The sequence below is a fragment of the Melitaea cinxia genome, chromosome 4 (assembly GCF_905220565.1).
Source record: "Melitaea cinxia chromosome 4, ilMelCinx1.1, whole genome shotgun sequence".
Lineage (NCBI taxonomy): Eukaryota > Metazoa > Arthropoda > Insecta > Lepidoptera > Nymphalidae > Melitaea > Melitaea cinxia.
The window spans coordinates 17,918,393-17,938,596 of NC_059397.1; the positions used below are offsets into that span (position 1 = coordinate 17,918,393).

The 20,204-nt window shown below is 33.8% G+C and overlaps 1 protein-coding gene and 1 long non-coding RNA gene across 2 annotated transcripts in view; both read left to right on the forward strand.

Moving 5' to 3' along the window:
- The first annotated feature begins 318 nt into the window (after positions 1-318).
- Positions 319-3,607, forward strand: LOC123669967. Its single transcript, XR_006745836.1, has 2 exons — positions 319-407; positions 3,536-3,607. It is a non-coding gene; the product is annotated as an uncharacterized LOC123669967 (long non-coding RNA).
- A 7,035-nt stretch (positions 3,608-10,642) lies between these two features.
- Positions 10,643-20,204, forward strand: part of LOC123669969 (protein O-mannosyl-transferase TMTC1-like) — a 108,373-nt gene continuing 98,811 nt past the window's right edge. Inside the window, exon 1 of the mRNA XM_045603476.1 lies at positions 10,643-10,980. Coding sequence (XP_045459432.1) covers positions 10,643-10,980 — 338 coding nt within the window. The remainder of the gene's footprint in view (positions 10,981-20,204) is intronic.

Sequence of the window (20,204 nt, forward strand, 5' to 3'; positions counted from 1 at the left end):
TACACAGGAAAACAAAATATATATATATATATTATTTCACTAGCTACATAGGTTATATCAACGCGTTGGCGCAATGGTCACAGCACAGTTTGTTGCTGTTGCGCTGTAGGTTGCGGGCTCGATCCCCGCACATGACAAACATTTGTATTGGCCATGCAGATGTTTAACGTGGTCTGGGTGTTTATGAAGTCCTTATTGGTCTTCCAACCGTGCCTCGGAGAGCACGTTAAGCCGTCGGTTCCGGTTATCATCATGTACACCTGATAGCGATTGTTACTCATAGTAGGGAAAATATCTGCTAACCCCTATTGGAGCAGCGTGGTGGATTAAGTTCCGATCCTTACCCTACATAAGGAAAGAGGCCTATGCCCAGCAGTGGAATATTACAAACTGAAGCGTAGCGTACCGTAGCTAGTATAGGTTATGAAATATTTATGTAAGTATTCGGAGCAAAATTAAGAATAATTCTTCTCAAGTTTTTAAATCTTACAAACTTTAGCACGTGTGATATTAGTATGACATACAAAATGGAAACATTTCGAGCAGTATAGTATGAAATTGCGATTGCAGTTTATTTATACGCCTGTGACAGCGGGACATATTAAGGCTGCTATCATTACGGCCCCACGCCGACATTTTTGTACGGTGATAAATATTTGTAGTGTAATTTCCTTGTTAATGATTCGTACATATTTTCTCTCGTGACCTTTGTAATTTTTTATTTTATTAATAAAAGGTCGTATGTATATAACTGTATTCATAATTCATTAACCATTTATATTTCAAGATAATGTGTACTACATTTTTAAGAGGACTGAACCAAATATATTAATATAGTCTTAAATTATTTATTTTAAATAACAAGTTTACGACCGTAATTATTGTAATAAAAAACTACGTCCATACACGCGAAAGTTAGCGAAAGGAGTAACAATTAAGTGTTTATTTTGTAAAGAATAATTACAGTTATTAAGTATTTACTCAGTTACTGAATGTTTTCGTTTATTATTGCATAAGTTTATTGTGTGTTTGTATATCTATAACACATATCTGCTGTGTGGTTACGGCAGTAAGGAATATAGCTATTCTTTCTCTTCCCGTGGGTGTCGTAAGAGGCGACTAAGGGATAACACCGTTCCACTACCACCTTGGAATTTAAAAAGCTGACCGATGGCGGGATAACCATCCAACTGCTGGCTTTGAAATACACAGTGCGACAAAGCCAGCCCTGCGATCACCAACCCGCCTGCCCAGCGTGGTGACTACGGGCAACATACATGAATAACGCTATTTTTGGCGCGAACTTGTAGCGGCCTATGTCCAGCAATCGACTTAGATAGGTTGAAGTGATGATATCTATAACATATTTACAATATACATACGGTCGTCTGTTCCTAAGGTAAGCAATTTAATGCTTGTATTATGGGTAACAGCCGGCTGATATAGCGACATGGAAGGTAGCGTCAATTTTAACGAGAGTTAAAATTTAAATTTATAAGATGACGATTCGAAGGTGATTTTGAAGTCTATTTTAATAAACTTATTTTTAATTAATACATATTAATAATATTTATATAACCAAATACATATATCACACCCAGACTCGAAGCGGGAATCGAACCCAGAATCCTTGCAGTAAAATGCTAACTGCACTAACGGGCTAGTCAAAATACAGTATTCAAAATAAATGTCTCATACAAGGGAAAAAGCAAACGCTCAAGTGCATCAACACAACATAACAATACAAGTATATAAATACTAGCTGACCCCGCAAACGTTGTTTTGCCATAATTATATGTTATTAACCCCCTTAATCCCCCCCCCTCCATATAACTTCGGGGTATGAAAAATAGATGTTGTTCGATTCTCAGATCTACCCAATATGCACACAAAATTTCATGAGAATCGATCAAAGCCTTTTCGGAGGAGTTTAACTACAAACAACGCGACACGAGAATTTTATATATTAGATATGTTGCAGTCAAAACTCTTAACCAGTCAAAAGCACTATTGACTAGCAAAATCAGTCAGAAGTACTTTTGGCCGTTTGTTTTAGTCAATAATACTTTTGACTAAAATAACAGTTAAAAGTACTTTTGCCGAATGGAGTTGGTTAAAAGTACTTTTGACTAAATGATTCCGTCAAAAGTGGTTTTGACTAGTTGTATCAGTCAAAACCCTTAAAAAGTTAAGGTGGTCGATAAAAATAACGACAAACGCACATATAAACTTTTATATTACTCATTATTAGTGGAGAACGTGCTGATATTAGAACAAAAATGAGTGACTACGAAAAGAAAGAAGGCTTTTTGCAAAGAATTTTAGCGATGGAAGATATGAAAGATAGTCATTTCAATGTGATGACAAAAGAAAAATTTGAAAAGTTTGCAATGGATGTAGAAGACGCGAAATTTAATGAAAAGGAAACACCATTACAGTACAGTAGGCTACAACGCTTTAACACACACCGAAGTTTGTGGTATAAAAAAATTAGTTACAAACACAGAACCTGTCAAATATTTTTGCCGGCTGAGGAAATCTACGACATTATTGATGCTGCTCATATTTCTATAGGGCATGGTGGTCGCGATAGACTTAAGAATGAAACGGCAAAAAAGTACGCTAATGTTACAAAAGAAATGATTAATATATATTTATCAATGTGCGAAGTATGCCAAAGGAAGAAAAGCAAGAAAAGGATGGGTCAGGTTTAGAAACCGATCCTGCACGCTGAAATGAACAGCCGCTGCCAAGTCGATCTGATTGACATGCAGTCGCAAGAAGATCGCCAGCATAAATTTATTATGGTTTATCAAGATCATTTAACTAAATTTATTCACATCTAACGAGTTAATAGTGCTTTTGATTGACGCTTTTTTGCTGTTAAAACTACTTTTGACGGAGAGCGTCAGTCAAAAGTATTTTTAACCGCGAATTTGCAGTCAAAAGTACTAATAACCAATAATTTTCAGTGAAAACCACTTTTGACCAACTTGTCCAGTCAAAAGTACTTTTGACTGATTTCGCTAGTCAATAGTACTTTTGACTGGTCAAGAGTTCTGACTGCAACAGATATACTTTACATCACTCACACAATGATGAACGTTAAACGTATTAAAAAGTTTTAAAAAAATAACGAAAATTCCGAATTCATATAATCTTACGATAATGTCGCCATATTTATTTATTTATTTATTTATTTATTTATTTGGAGAACGGTACAGAAACAATTACAGAATAACAGCGTAGCATAAAACAATAAAAAAAAAATAGATACAAATTGTCCCCTCTATGTCTCACTAAGAACATAGGGATAAGATTTACAGCAAGGACAGTAATGATGATTAGTTATTAATATTAATAGTCTAGAGCTAATGAAAACACCAAGGCGACTAATTAATCTAACTAAATAGCTTCCTAACTTTAGTTTTAAAAAGATGCCGGGAGCACGAGAACATATCTATATCATTAAATAAACTATTGTGTAGGACACACATTCTGTAAAGTGGCGCGCGTTGACCTATATTTGTTCTAGTTAATTCTATATGGAAAAGGTTTTTAGACCGAGTTGGTTTAGCTGGAGCTCGAAAATACAGTTCTGCAAGAAGTTGTGGTGCGTTTATTTCACCCATGCAAATATGTCTGAGGGTAAGTGCATCAGCCATCGAACGTCTATCGCTAAGAGAAATCATGCTGTATCTATCTAATAATTCATCATAAGAGCACCTTGGGGAATGAATACGGTAGTTGAGGATACGTAAAAACTTTTTTTGTACAAGTTCTAGGCGATTTTTGTATGTATCGTAGTATGGGTTCCAAATGGGGGATAAATACTCAAGTTGTGAGCGCACTAGACTTTTGTAAAGACACATAAATGTTTCTTCTCGCTTAAAAGATTTCGTGATGCGGCAGATAAAACCTAACATATACTTATATAAACAACTTTGGAATTTTGATTGGGAGCGTTAAGGAAGCATTAAGGAAAATCCGAACGAAGAATTTTTGGAATGTTAATATCGATACGGTCTGGGTCATTTTCATTATTTTTATAAAGGGCTACGCAAACCTTATTTATGAAACGAACATTTCTTAAATACTTATTTATTGCGAGCAATAAGGAATTTAAACAAATAAATAAATAAAAAAAATTAAATATATAACATACACATAGATTTACCAATTTTATTTAAAAGCTAAAATTGCCTGTATTTGCGCGATTTTTATTATGAAACTATTGCCTGCATTTCTTTTCAGTGGAATAATAATAATAATAATAATAATGACAGCGCAATAAAGCTTAAAAAATCCATCTGTTCAACTTTAATACGAAAACGTAATACACCTACGAATAAAAATAAAACTCAAAATAAACAATGCAATTTCAAATCTCATTTATTACTAGCTGATCCCGCAAACGTTGTTTTGCCATATGGGTTATTAACCCCCCTTAATCCCCCCCCCCCTAAAAAAAGCTGTATGAGAAATAGACGTTGGCCGATTCTCAGACCTACCCGATATGCACACATATAAAAATCAGTCCAGCCGTTTCGGAGGAGTATTATAAGTAACATTGTGACACGAGAATTTTATATATAAGATTTTTCAGTGAATTTTTTGTTCAATCACAATGAAATACAGCTTATGTTACTCCTAAATAGTGTATATATATATATATATATATATATATTCCGTCATTAATACGGAACGTCGATAACGAGAACCGAATCACTGTGATTGTATTACACAAAGTAGATGTGGAACCAAATACAATTTTACACTAGAATTTTTTATTTATTTATTTGTAACGATATTTAGGGTAAGAATATGTACATAACTAATATCTTCTCAGAGCAGGACTCACCCCGCGAAAGCGAGCGTTAATACAATTTCGCACCACTGCACCAGACAATTTTCCGAACATTCCATTAGTGACGCATCAAATTTTTATAAAGATGAAGATGCAAATATTTTAACACGAGAATTTCAGACTTTTATATAAGTTAAATAATAAAAAAAAAAAACTTATTTTGCAGTTAACATCCATGTAACTTTAGCAGGAAAATAGAATTTTAGTGAACTACTATAATTAGTACTTATGAGTTAGCTTGACAGCGTCTATTCATTATTTAGGTCTACTTAACTACAAGTAATTCTACTTTTTTTTCATTAACAATAATTAGGAATATCCTTTAAAACAAAGGAACAATAATTCTCAATGAACACGAACTTTATATTATGTCAGTTGAGTCAGTAAAGTTCGTACTACCCTTTTTCGTCAATATATCGACTACTTTTAACGAAATACTACTTTCAAGGACAAAAACACGAGTTTCTGTGGTGAGTAAGATGACCGCGCTTTCGATGCTTGTAGTGTTGCAGGCGTTTATAAACAACGGTAATCGCTTACCAACAGGTGTGTCGTACGTTTGTTTGCCGACCTAGATGTATATAAAATGTTTTCCTATATCCCAGAGTGTGACATAAGCAAAGATGTCATAGAAGTGCCTTCAGTGCGAAAGAACCGGTAATCTGATATGCAGATTATTATCGAAGATAGGTCAATATATTTAAAGCTGATGTACATGTGTGTCAGTACACGCACGTAAAAATAACTTGCACTTAAACACTTGATTGTCTTCCTTGTAAGCATATTATTACGATGGATTTGATTGTAAATATCTGGTAGATATAAAACCTCAACTGTTTCTGTTTCTTATTCATTCAAATATCTCAAAACTGACATAGACCTCTTTTTCCATGTAGGAGAAAGGTTGAAGCTTATTCTAACTATTCTTATAATCCTGTACTAAATTATAATGGAGAGTTACATAGCCTCTCCTCCTATTCTTGTACTGATTATAATTCTATTAACTACAATTACAGCAAGATACTTCGTAAATTGTAATCTTAAATTTCGCTCGCTTCAGCCTGTTATATCCCACTACTGGGCATAGGCCTCTTTCCCCATGTAGGAGAAGGATCAGAGCTTAATCCACCATGCTGCTCCAATGCGGGTTGGTGGATATATTCCCTACTATGAGTAACGATCGCTATCAGGTGTACATGATAACAACCGGGACCGACGGCTTAACGTGCTCTCCGAGGCACTGTGGGGAGACCCACTAGGACTGCACAAACACCCAGACCACGGCAAACACCTGCAAGGCCAATACAAATGTTTGTTATGTGCGGGGATCGAACCCGCAACCGCAACAGGTACAATCCATGGTTTTGACCGCTGCGCCAACTAATTTTAAATTTAACTTCGCTTTATCATTTGGCTTTCATTCATAGCTAGTAAGTCTAAACTATTTCATATTTCACTAAAAATAAGTTAATAATATCGAATAACGATAAAAATACAAACTCAGCTAAAACATGAGAACGTGTAATTTGCGAATATTTTCGGTATAAAATTATGAACGAGTTCCATCAACCGGGTCGTTCATTAATTTTATGACGCTAATAAACACGGGAAAGTACACTACATGCGATAATTTAAGTAAACCTACCTGTAATTAACTTTGCTCGATTATTACTCTACAGCAATGTCAACAGTCAAAAATTTTATATATTAAACGATGAATCAAAACATATAATTTAAAACGCTTGATTAATCGTTAACAATAATTTTTCGTTTATTAAAAAAAAGTTTTTAAAGTTTTTAACTTTGGCTGAATAAGATAAGATCGTTGCTTTATATTTGTTTCGAAAAAAGGAAAAATTGTAATAGTTTATACGCGGGAATTTTAATTTTGTGAGAGCTCATATATTGAGGCACAACAGAAAATATCCTGCTCAAAATCTTGAGCAGACAATGAGGTTGAAAGTTCAAACTTGATGTTGAGGTGGGGAACCTCAACCGTGGACCTTCGGCTGGCTTGAGACCCTACACGTCGTCGGGAGGGGTGGTCTTGTGAGTGCCGTGTCTCTCTGGCTGCCGAGGCCCGGATTTTTTCATTCGGGCCGGCCACCGGGGCGAGGTGGTGCATGCTGGCGCGACCCCATCTCGCCTCACTAAGGCGGAGGTCTGCTCACACGTGGATGGTTTTTATTCTGTAAGGAGTCTGACTCCCCTACGGTGCTCCCTCGCCGGAGGGTATACATGAGGATTTTCTCCACGTTAAAAAAAGGAGCAATCTCAACCTTACAGAAGATCACAGGCAAATAATATTGCTCCCAAGTAGTTTTGTGTTCTTGTGGCCAGCAAGATGGTCAGAAGTAAGTCGTACGCTCGTTGGCCATCCTAGTTTTATAAAAAATAGCATAATTTATGTTTTATTAATCTAAATTTATAAATCAAAATTAACGTATCACTGATATCACAAATATTCAAAATTGCATGTAAAGGAATTCGAAAATGTATTTAGAATATAATTGTGAATTATGACGAACATAAATAATGCAAGGCATGTCGATATAACACGACGTAAGCAAAAATATGATTGGTGGTCTAAACTAAATTATAATACTGCAATGCTTAGTCATTAAATGCATTGTAATAAAGCTGGCTATTAATATTTCACGCTAAAACCGAAGCCGTGTTAGCGCAGCGTATAAAATATGGCCGATTAATCCCATTTAGGGCGGATCTGATCTAAATAACTATTTTTCAATATATTAAAATTACCGGCCTTATGAATTTTCGTCTGCAGACGTGCTTGAAATATACATTCTTTTTTTCGTAAAAGAATTTCGGGACGTCCATTCCTACTTATAAATGGAATCTTTGAACAAAGACGATTATATAATAGGTTTGACTTTTTTATTTGAGGATATCGGGAACCATAATTTTTGCTTCTTATATTATGATGGTTTTGCTGCTCCTGAAGTGGTTATTGAAGTTTCAGAATAGTCAATATGTTCTCTCAACAACTAACAATACTGGCCATTTTTTAACTTTGTAGATTTTTTAAAAATTATTTGTATGTAATGAATTATGATGATAATTGCACAGATAATTAAAAATTTTCTGAAAAAGTGACTAATATTTCAGTTTCTTGTTTATGACAGTTCGTAGGTTAACAATAGGTAGGTAAGTTATTTTGGTGTGTGTTCACGTATTTTCTGTAGGTGTCACCTCAGCCTATTGCAGTCCACTGTCGGACATAGACCTCGACACGTTAAAAATATTAATTTTGTACGATTTTATTTTTGTGTTACCCCACACATTAGGAAATTCTAAACATTTTTTATTATCATATCAAAAATCGCCCGTTCCAGCGGAGATCGAACCTGCATCTCCGATTGACCGTGTCGGTGCTCTAGCCAATTAAGCTACGGAACGATGTACCCGCTAGATCGAAATTTTTGATATGATGATTTTATATTCGGTCTAAGCGACTGTGGCGCCGTCTATAGTAAGTTCCTTACAGAAACCCGTAACTATTCAAAGTTTAATACTACAATGAATATCTTTGACAGGAGACGACACCATGCTATTTTTAATATGTACGATATTATTTTTGTGTTACAGACCCCACACATTAGGAAATTCTAAATTTTTTTTTAATATCATATAAAAAATCAACCGTTCCAGCGGGGATCGAACCTGTATCTCCGACTAACCGTGTAGGTGCTCTAGCCAATTAAGCTATGGAACGATGTACCCGCTAGATAGAGATTTTTGATATGATGATTTTATATTCGGTCTAAGCGACGCCACGGTCGCTTCGACCCCGCTGGTATGGTCGATTTTTGATATGATATTAATAAAAATATTAATATAAATTAATTAATATAAACGTTTACAAAAACATAGCCATACATAGCCCTCTCTTCCCGTGGGTGTCGTAAGACGCGACTAAGGGATAACACAGTTCCACTGCCACCTTGGAACTTATAAAGCCGACCGATGGCTGCATAACTATTCAACTGCTGGCTTTGAAATACACAGGCCGAAGACGGGCAGCAGCGTCTTCGGTGCGACAAAGCCAGCCCTGCGGTCATCAACCTGCCCAGCGTGGTGATTATGGGCAATATGAGTTGTGCTATTTTCGGCGTGAACTTGTGAAGGCCTGTGTCCAGCAGTGGACTGTGATAGGCTAAAATGATGAAATAACAAAATTCAACAGAAATAAAAATGAATATATTTTAAAAATAGCGTGCCTCTCCCATACTTTAACAGCGGTTCGAAGCTAAAAATTTGTAACCATCATCACAACATTAAGATTTAGACGGGTGCTGTGTGCATCATGTAGGTATGATTAATGACCGCTACAAGAACGATATCATGTACCGTTAGAAAAGGAACAAAAACATACGTACGCTTTACGGGTATATGAAGTTCATGTTCCATTTGTAAATATTTTATAGTATTTATCTGACGTATTTATGTCACGGTTTTGAGCACGTTAAGCTGTCGGTTATCAATTCGTAAAGAAATAGTGAATCTTTTTTAAATTTATAATCTGTGACTCTTGCCAAAAATTAATTTTAATTTTATTATACTGACAATTAAAATTTAATTCCTTTGTAGATTTTGGATTAATATATTTTAAATTTACAACAAAAAAGTTTTTATATGTAGAGACATATATGTTAAGTATTTTTTATTTTTATTTTTAAAGTCGTATTACTAGTTGTATGTAATTACATGAGCATGAAATACTTAAGTTATTACATAGTACATGTAATTTAAAACTAGTTCAAAAGCTATCATAGCAGTAGCGATGGTATCTATTTTTTACTTGACCCTGTTATGTACGCTTTAATTGTAATAAAATTTTCATCCCAGAAATTCCATATTTTTTATTTGAATACTGTATTAATTTTGGCCTTATAAACAAAAAAAAAACCAGTTTGCACACGACTGAAGTAAACCTTCTTTATCAATAGGCCTGCACAATACTACACTGTATCTTAGATATACGAAACGTAACTATGAGAGTAAGAGTGAAAGAAAATGTGTGCTCGCACCTTTCTCTCTTGCTCCATTCGCCTCGCCCGATGACACTTTTTGTAACGCTTTATGTACTCCCCAAGACAAGCGAGCGTAAAGAAATTTTACAAAAAAATGCCTTACACTTAACGACTTCTACTTGTAGTACGATAAAAAAAACTGTCCAGGTATATACTCAATAGAAATACAAAATCCTTGGTCATGACAAACACCTGTATTACTTATACAGACGGATATGTTATAAGCGAGGATCGAACATTCAACTTTTTGCGCAGCAGTTACTTTGAGTTGATAATTCATCGTATTATATTACGGTTTGAAATATTTTTTTCTCAATGAAGAATACAACTTAATTTAAAAGACTAAGCAGAATTATTACTAGAAAAAAATAATACTTAAAGAAGCCAACCGAGGTAGGGCATAGCAGGAAATTTCCTGCTCAAATCTCAAGTTCGAGGTACTAGGAAGTAAATAATACTGCTTTCAAGCGGCGTTGTGTGACCAGAGCTCCTAGGAGGAAATGGGAATAGGGTCAGCAATGTGCTTGCGATGTTTCTGGTGTTGCAGACATAAGCTACGGTAATCGCTTACCATCAGGTGAGCCGTAAGCTTTTTTGCCGACCTATTTATATTAAAAAAGAAGAGTTAGAAGTAATATATTTTATAAATAGGATATCTTATCATATTAAAAACTAAACGATAATTCCATTTGTTACAGATAGCAACATCCTCATACTACAAATGTGCAAATGTAGGAATGTGACTCTGAGAACACCAAGAACTAGTCCGAAGATGAAACGTCGCTTGACAACAGTACGGGAAGAGCCTAAGTCTTCTAAAAGTCTATGTAACAGTGACCTAGCCATTTATACTATGGTGGTGTCTACCGCAGTGTTAAGTTATGTGAACAGTTTGAACGGTGAATTTGTTCATGATGATATACCGGCGATTGTAACGAATGGTGACGTGGTAGGAACGAATAGTTTGAAGCAGTTGTTCCTTAATGATTTCTGGGGAACGCCGATGGCTGATCCGAACAGTCATAAGTCCTATCGGCCACTGACGACTCTGTCTTTTAGGTAAGTGATAGATTTAATTATTATTATAGTTTACTGGAAAACGTCCTTATATCATTGTAATACTTTGTGTCTTAACATTCGACGTATGTAAAATTTTGTAATTATCTCAATGAAAGTTGTTTTAGATAAAATAATTGTTTGTTCTCAAATAACAGAGAAACAGACATCAAAATCGAATAATAATAAAATAAGAACATCAATAACCTAAAAATATTTGTTGCTCAAAAACTAATCGTAAAATGTCACTCGAATTTAAATCATCATAATATGACAAGTACCAGTTCCAAAAAAAAAAACCACCAATATTTGTTATACTAAGCAAAGAATAATACACACAAAAACGAGTGTGCTTGAGATCACACGACTGAAGAAAAACTTCTTTAGTTCCATCTAAATTATATCTCCCTCTTAACTTCCGTTCACCTCGCTCAATCACATTTTTCGTAAGCTCTCGTCACGCATTCACCAGCTTAGTTCCTAAGTCACTCAGTACACTCGAAGTAAGAACATCCTTCTTTTTTTGAAGTCAGTTTAAAGTATCCAACTATTAAATTTGAATCATACGCAAGTTTGATAGATGGTATGCATCACCGTGATGTGAGAGGGATAACATTATACATAACACGTGGAAGGAAGGAGATAGGTGTACTTCCTCAAATAAATGGTCATAATGTCGTGTATACCCATCCATTCTTTTTCAACGTCTAGAAGTCAGCCATAAATTTTCCTCGCGAAGCCTCTATTTATCATGAGCCGCGGACTCCAAAGTCAATATATCAACACGAAGACCTTATTCATTTCGTTATAAAATCTTATTTAAATTTTATTATCCTGTACTAATAGGAATTAATTGCTACATTTACTGTGGAATCTTTAATATCTTGTAAGGCATCGTTGATTACTATTGGGTTATTATTGGTTTAGGGATGAAGGGGTTAAACACAGGGTAATCACCGAGAACTTTATCAAGTGTCCTTGTATCGAAAATTTGTCTTGTAATTTACGCCTAAGGGTGGAATTTTGAAATAAATATTTTCTATTTCTATTAGAAGAGAATATTAAACAAATTACTTACACGTCATCTGGAGTAGGAAAAAAACATTGTCTAGTAATTTATGATATATTCTTTAATTTATATTTTTTTTTTGAAAAATATAGAACAAATCTAATAAGAAAGGATGACCGCTTCAATGTACACAGCCGAATATAAATTTTGAAGGATTTTCCTGTAATACTTGGGTTACCTTACAATGTTATTCCTTACCGCCTAAGATGATGATTTTAGAAAAAGATATTTAGTTGTTTACTGGCGTGACGTCAGTAAAGATTACATTTGATTGAATGCGTTACATACTTTGTATTAAGAAGTTTTTGAAACTATAAAAAAATGTCCAGTGTTTTTATTATGTTATAAATCGATTCGTTTGATTTTAATTTAGTCATTAGCATGAACTATTTAGTAAATAATTTGTCGTGAATAAACTCTTGACTAATTTATTCATTGTAATTAACTGTCACAGAGCTGATTTTCATTATATTATTTATTTTGATTTGCATCAACAAAATATTTATAGTGAATACTATATTTATTTTCTGTGAAATATTTTGTCAATTTCTCTGTAAGTGACACCAGTAAGTAGTAAGGTACGGAACTTTTGGGATCACATTTTTAGCCACAATTAAAGTTTATTACGTGTAGAGTACAGACTGTACACGGTAAATAAATTTGTAGACATATATTCATTTGACACGAACAATCTAAACATTTGAAAAAACTGAACTTTAATATTAAAGATAAAAAATATTTAAATATTATACACTCTATGCAACATTTTTTGCGCTACAGCTTCCAGCGTTTTGATCTCGTATTTTTTATCGAGTCACATCTTTTTGCAAGTCAGGCCTGCGATGTCAGCTCTTAATGTAATAATATTCATGTACATATACATATCATTGTATACAAGCTATACTGATTTCGTTTGATATCACACTTTGACTTTTATTCCCTCATAGGGAACTAAACGGAATTTTGAATAAAAAAAAAATGTATAGTGTTCCCTAACTTTTAACATATATACAAGTCATACCGGTTTCATTCAAATCAATTTCATAATGGTGGCATGATACGCAACCAAAATAGAGACAGCCAGGCCAATCAAAACGATAAAAATTAATTGGTGCTATTAATTTTGGTATTATCGATTTGGTCTTCATCTGTACCGATTATACAGTTATCTCCAAAATTTTTCAAAATATCTGTCATTTTCATGTCAATAATCAATTATAGTTTTATCATAAGTATGGGTAAACTAGCGTCTGATACAAATACATAAATAAAACTTTGCAAACACGTTTGTGTTATAGTGGTAATACGTTTCCGAGTTGAAATATGTTACCTACAAACAACAAACTTACTTGATAGAGTTGATCGCTGACGATAAAATTGCAGATTGAATATTTATCAATAAGTAAATTACTTCAATACTTGAGATACACATCAACTTTGCAAATGTATCGCAAAATGTTATATAAACGCATACTTGTGTCTTTAAGTTGAAAAGCCTGCGGCTCGACAAGGAAGTCGTGGAGTTGATTCCATGCCAAACATTTGTATCAGGAATTTCTAGAAGTTTCTCAGTAGAATCTAAGTTTCGGTAACTGCTCGACACGTGTGTATTCAACTTGAATGAGTTATCGACAAGTTTATCTTAGATGTTTGGTTTGAATCACCACTCGGCGACTAGATCAGTTTGTAAATATTTTCTCTATTCTGTTGTCGTGTTTCGTTTGTTTTCAGTTTAAGATCTGTTAAACGAGATAATTAAATTTTTGCTATATGCTTTGAGTGATGCTTGTTTCTGATCGATCTGGGGAGATACTTGTATTGTTGTGTTTATTAGGAATAGTCCAATATAGTAATCTCATGACATGTTTTACTACATGACTTTATGTCTTGAAGAGGGCGCCATAGTCACATATGATGTGATACCATATCACTACATAGTATAAAACAAAGTCGCTTTCTCTGTCCTTATGTCCCTATGTATGCTTAAATCTTTAATACTACGCAACGGATTTTGATGCAGTTTTTTTTTAATAGATAGAGTGATTAAAGAGGAAGGTTTATATGTATAATAACATCCATTAAATAGTGGAGAAATACTGTTATTGTTGAGGTTTCTAATGTGATGTCGTAAATAATTACATTTTTTCCGCTTACATTGCAAACGCAGCCTGAACCCTACGAGATTTATCAAAATGATGTACTAAGTATTGTACACATTGAAAAGGTCTACAGAAAACTCCGCTATGGTATATATGTCTATCTCTTATGAATATCCCACAATAACATTTTTTTGTCATTTACTTTTTACGACAAGTAATGGCTAATTTTCAAAGCGATTTTAACCAATACAGCATTAATCCTTATCTAATTAAATACCTTAAATACATTGCTGGTTTAATATAGATCTATATGGCTCTGTACAGCATATGATTTAAACAAATATTTTCCAAGATATTACAGATTTAAAAATTGCGGTACGTAGCGTTTGCGGCGGTTCCGGCCGGCTTTTACTGTAAAGTTAACGCGTGCGGGCCACGGGCAGTAATGAATAAATCAAAACTGCTGGATCGATTTTAATAATTTTTTCAGTGAATAACATAGGCTATAATTATATTTTATACCCGTGCGAAGCCGGAGCGGGTCGCTAGTTACTTATAACCAGCGGACAATTAAAACGCTCCTAATGATAGCTCATTTATCTACATGTAAGTAGCAGTTTACAGGTACTAAAATTATAACCCTTTTTGCTTATACCGTAGTCGAGTAAAAATAATTTTGCAAGAGTTTTAGACGTGCTTTTTGTATCATGTTAATAAATAAATACGTAAATGCGTACAAGACAATTTTTAATTAAAATTATACTACGTAGTAGGTTCTGGAAACAAATTTAATTATATTAATATATATGGAAATTAAGTATTTCCAAAATAATATAATATAAAATTTATCAAAACTGTACACAAAACAATTAATCCTCCGAACAAAACAACACATAACGTTAAAACTAGCAGATGGAAAGAGATAGCTCACAGCGTAACATAAATTTTATTATTTATTTTCCATTAGAATATACGTTAGTAAATAAGAGCTATTTTCGCTTGAAAGCTAAAAAAGCACCTACGTAATAAATTATGATAACGTGTGACATCCATGCAAGCAAGAATCATTCTTATCGCTTGCCGAATTTGCGCATCATGAAATTTGTATTTATGGCGCTTTTGGACACTAAATTTTAACGAATTGTCATTTTAATCTCGCGCGTTACACATCAGAGGGTTCGAAACTAAAAATAAATAACGTTTAAACGAAATGTATCAACGCCAAGACTGTTGCTCAATAGCTTTAAAATTGGCTGTGAGCTTTTATAGCCTAAGTAAAGTAAATTTGGTAAGTTTGATTGAAGATTTGAGGCTTAAACTCTTTAACGATTATCAAGCCTTATTATTCCTAATTATCTTAGGCGACATTTTGTCTCTAAATAATAATAGGTCAGGGAAGTAGTCTTTACGTATTTTATATTAAAAAGTTGCAATAAAATGGTTATATTGTTTGTAATTGGCTGGTTTTAATATTACAAAAAATGGGTGATTCTAACAAAAAAAAAAAAAAAAAACGTTACATTTTTACTGTTTTACTTAAATATGTTCGGAGTTTGAATAATTTACATTTGTGAATCAAGTGCGAAGAAAAACCGCCGAAAATTTTATCCGCTCACTTGACCTAATATTATTACTCATGTTCGTTAGTATAAGACTGCTGATCACGTTGGAGACCTGTGATCGTCATTAATAAACCCTCTGATGACAGTTAGTAGACAGTTAGTTAGCTTTGGTACAGATAAATAAATAAATATCTACACAATATACACACGTCGTCTGTTCCTAAAGTAAGCAACTTAATGCTTGTTTTATGTAACAGCCGACTGGTATAGCTACATTTTTTTCAGATGTTTGTTTTATTTGTTTTTCTTTATTTTTTTTTTAAATAAAAACCACTAACAGATTAACACGTTGAAAAAATTACAATGAGTTATACGATTAGACATTCAGTATACTTTTAAGTTCTCTTAAAGGCAGTTGCGCTTCAGACAAGCATGTCTTGTGATTATTCTAAAAAATTTAAATATTTTATACGCCTTTGTTTAGATATTAGATTTTTACACCAAAATCAATTTATTCAAATATACTTCAAAAGCACCTTCGAGTCGCCAATTTAAATATTAAAATTTTAATTTTTGTTAAAAGTAAAGCTACCACCAATTCGGAATTTAGATTTTGCAGAAAAGACTCAGCAAGAATCTCCACAGTTACTCTTTTGAAAAATAATACATAAACTGTGTTTTAATAAACAATAATAGTGTTTGCTAGCAAACGAAAAAAAACCACTTAATTACCTACATCGATAAGTAATAATGTACTATACACATACAGACGAAAAAAATTAACAAGCGCACTAGTCGTCACTACGATTTTCGAATGTTCTCTGGGATACCACCAATAGATCCTGGTTTCCTTATCACGGTACCACCCTTGGGATATCTTATTTCCAACAGAAGTAGAATTATCAAAATCGGTTCATAAACGACGAAGCTATCTGCGAAAATACATAAAAAAATATATATAGTCGAATTGAGAAACCTCCTCTTTTTTTGAAATTGGTTAAAAATTGGTAATATCTTGCATGAAGTACAGCGTCAGCGTATCAGCGTACCTAAGTCATAAATTCAATAAATGTCCTTTGTCAAATCAAATCAATATATTGGCGGCAGTAATTATTTGTAATTATTGAAAATGAATCCTGCTTAAAATAAGTGTGTTTATTTCAGAAAACAATTTTGTTTTATAATTACTGATAATTATTTAAGTGTTATGGTTTAAGGATTTCTTTTCTACAAGTTCAAAATAAGTATAACATTTTTTTTATCAATATTGTATTAACTATGTAGAATAATAGAACATGACTTTTGTAATAAAATATCACTTCATAATATAACTTAAATACCCTTCCAAGTAATATATAACATTATTTTTTATATATAGACTAATACACCGCACTTAATAGAGTGACTTTTTCCAATTTCCGCACTGTTTCCGCGGATCAAGTAATCTTTTCTCAGTGACCGGTTCATTTCCAAAAGAAAACGTATTTATTTTATATATTTTGATTTAAAAAAATATAGATCAAAATATTTCTATATTAATTTTAAAATATAGACGTAGAATTGCTATTACAGTTAATTTTAAGTAAAATAAGCTTTATGCTTATTTTAGTTACAAGTTTGATGGTTTTAAGATTTAAGTTCGTTTCGTTTTTCTATTATTTTGTAGATTTATAATTGTTATGGAAAATACGAAAGTAAGAGGAAATTGGTTGTGACGGAATCCAAACCACATTACTACTTATTAAAGTGGTTGAAATCGAATGCGTGTAGTCGGTTCACATATCATCATTATTTCAGCCTATCGCAGTCCACTGCTGGACATAGGCCTCCCATAAACATCCCGGTTTTCCGCAGTCCCCATTCAGTCCTCACACGCGATACCACCACGCTGGGCAAGCAGGTCGGTGTCAGCAGAGCTTTGTCGCACCGAAGATACTTCTTCCCATCTCTGGACTAATACTATTTACAAGCTTGCCCGTGGATAGTTATCCCGACATCAGTCGGCTTCTATTGTTCCAAGTTCGTAGTGGAACTTTATCATCCCTTAGTCGCCTCTTACGTCACTCACGGGAGAAGGGGTCGCTATATTCTACTCTACCGTAGCCACACGGCAAGTAATATTTGTTTACATACAAATATATGGTTTTCAATATACTATTTTCTTTAATTGTCTGCCTAAAAGATACCACAGAAATTATGACGATCTCATTATGAACCCTGGATGTATTCAACAGCAGTCCTCAATATCTGTTTGTAAATTAGGTGTTTTGAGGCTGCTACTCGTAATTAGTTCTGTGTGGCTACGGCACTAAAGAATTTAGCCACCCCCTCTCTTCCCGTGGGTGTCGTAAGAGGCGACTAAGGGATAACAAGGTTCCACAACCACCTTGGAACTTAAGAAGCCGACCGATGGCGGGATAGCCATCCAACTGCTGGCTTTGAAATACACAGGCCGAAGACGGGCAGCAGCGTCTTCGGTGCGACAAAACCAGTACTGCGGTCACCAACCCGCCTGCCCAGCGTGGTGACTATGGGCAAAACACATGAGTTCACGTTATTTTTGGCGTAAACTTGTGGAGGCCTATGTCCAGCAGTGGACTGTATAGGCTGTAATGATGACTCGTAATTAGTTATAAAATATTGTATTGGAATTTGAGGAGATTTATTGCAACTCCACTGAGATCAGCGTTTTGTTTTAGGTTATGACTAAACTTCCTTTTGAGCATTTATGATATACTTTAATAGAAATACGTGAACAAATGTAGCTATGTATATTACTAAATTTATTTTTATCCATCGTATTGATGTAATAATAACACACACACACACACACACAGACACACACACACACACACACACACACACACACACACATATGTATATGTGTGTGTGTGTGTGTGTGTGTGTGTTATGTTGAAACCGAAGAGAATCACATTAAACCACCTCTAAAACTTGTACCTTCTAATAGAATAAGGATAAACATGTATCAAAAAGATGAGAATTATAAAATTTATATAAAATGTTTATTGTAGAAACTGTCTCAAGTATAAATGGACAGTTTCCGTCGACCAAATAAGATTACAGTCCTGCGGAAGACCCTACAAGTTTTTCGAGAAAGCCTACCCGTGTAATCCGATTTCGGCAACGTTTCTTGCTTTCATAATATCAACAATTTTGTAGTTTTCTTTGTGATTCTAACGAATGTAATGGCAGAGTGGACTCGGTATGAAAACATCTAGTTTACTAATTTATATGATTTTATCAAAACATGTAGGCAAGGAGGACTTAGATTTATTAGTTAAATATTTACAATTAGTGACAAAAGAAGACAAAAAAAAAATAATAATAATTGACTGAGGTAGGGTAGACTAGAAAATAGTCTGCTCAAAATCTGGAGCAACCCAACTAGGGCAGTGCCTCGATTTTACATAAGATCACAGCCAAATAATACTGCTTTCAAACTGTGTTGAGTTCTTGTGGTGAGTAAGGTGACCAGAGTTCCTAGGGGATTGAGGATAGGATTGGCAACGCGCTTGCGATGTTTATGGTGCAGGCGTCTATAGGCTTCGGTGATCGCTTACTATCAGGTGTGCCGTACGCTTGTTTTCCGACCCATTTGCTTAAAAAAGAAAAATTCGAATATTTTCTATTATTGATATTAAAGTTTCGTGTATTTTATTTTTGTTGTTTTACCGTATCTTGTAAAATATTTATTATTATTATTATTGTATAGGCTTAACGAAAGAGTTCCCCAGACGAAAAAATATTTTATTGTACAAAATTGAACTATGAACATTAAAGACATTTTGAATATTTTACCGACATAACCTGTAACGGTTTCACAATAGTATACAACTAGCCAATCCGTACCCACTCCATGGGGCGTTTATTATTATTTTTGTAATAAAAATGTATAGTAAAGTTTTCATCTTGCTCGCATTTCTCAAACTTGATTTACATATACTATTATTTTCATTGATTTTTTTGTTCAATAACAATAAAATATAGCGTATATTACTCCTGAATAGTGTAGCTTTCTGGTAGTGAAATAATTTTTATGATCGGATCAGTATTTGCGAAGATTACCTCTTACAAAAAAAGTTAGAAACTTTACCTTTTTTTAATATTAGTATAGATATATACCTACATCATTCGATCCAACAATTACAAACGTCAATTATGTAGCTTATAAAATTTTACCAAGCAAGGTCGGTAATTAAAGCAATCGAACACTGAAATTTACATTGTATCGTTTAAACACTGTTCCTATTGATTTTGCCCTGTTATTATTAGTGTAATAACACGTGTATATTAAGATGGTATCTTACTACCTCACATAGTATTATGGTGTTAAGTCCTATCAATTGTGGCGCGTAATTACTGAAGGCCTTTGTTAGCCTCAAACAATGGTATAAATCCGCTTTGAAATAATAATGTCTAAGTGATATGTATGAAACAATATCAAGGTCTTCGGCGTAACTATTTAGCGTTTGATTA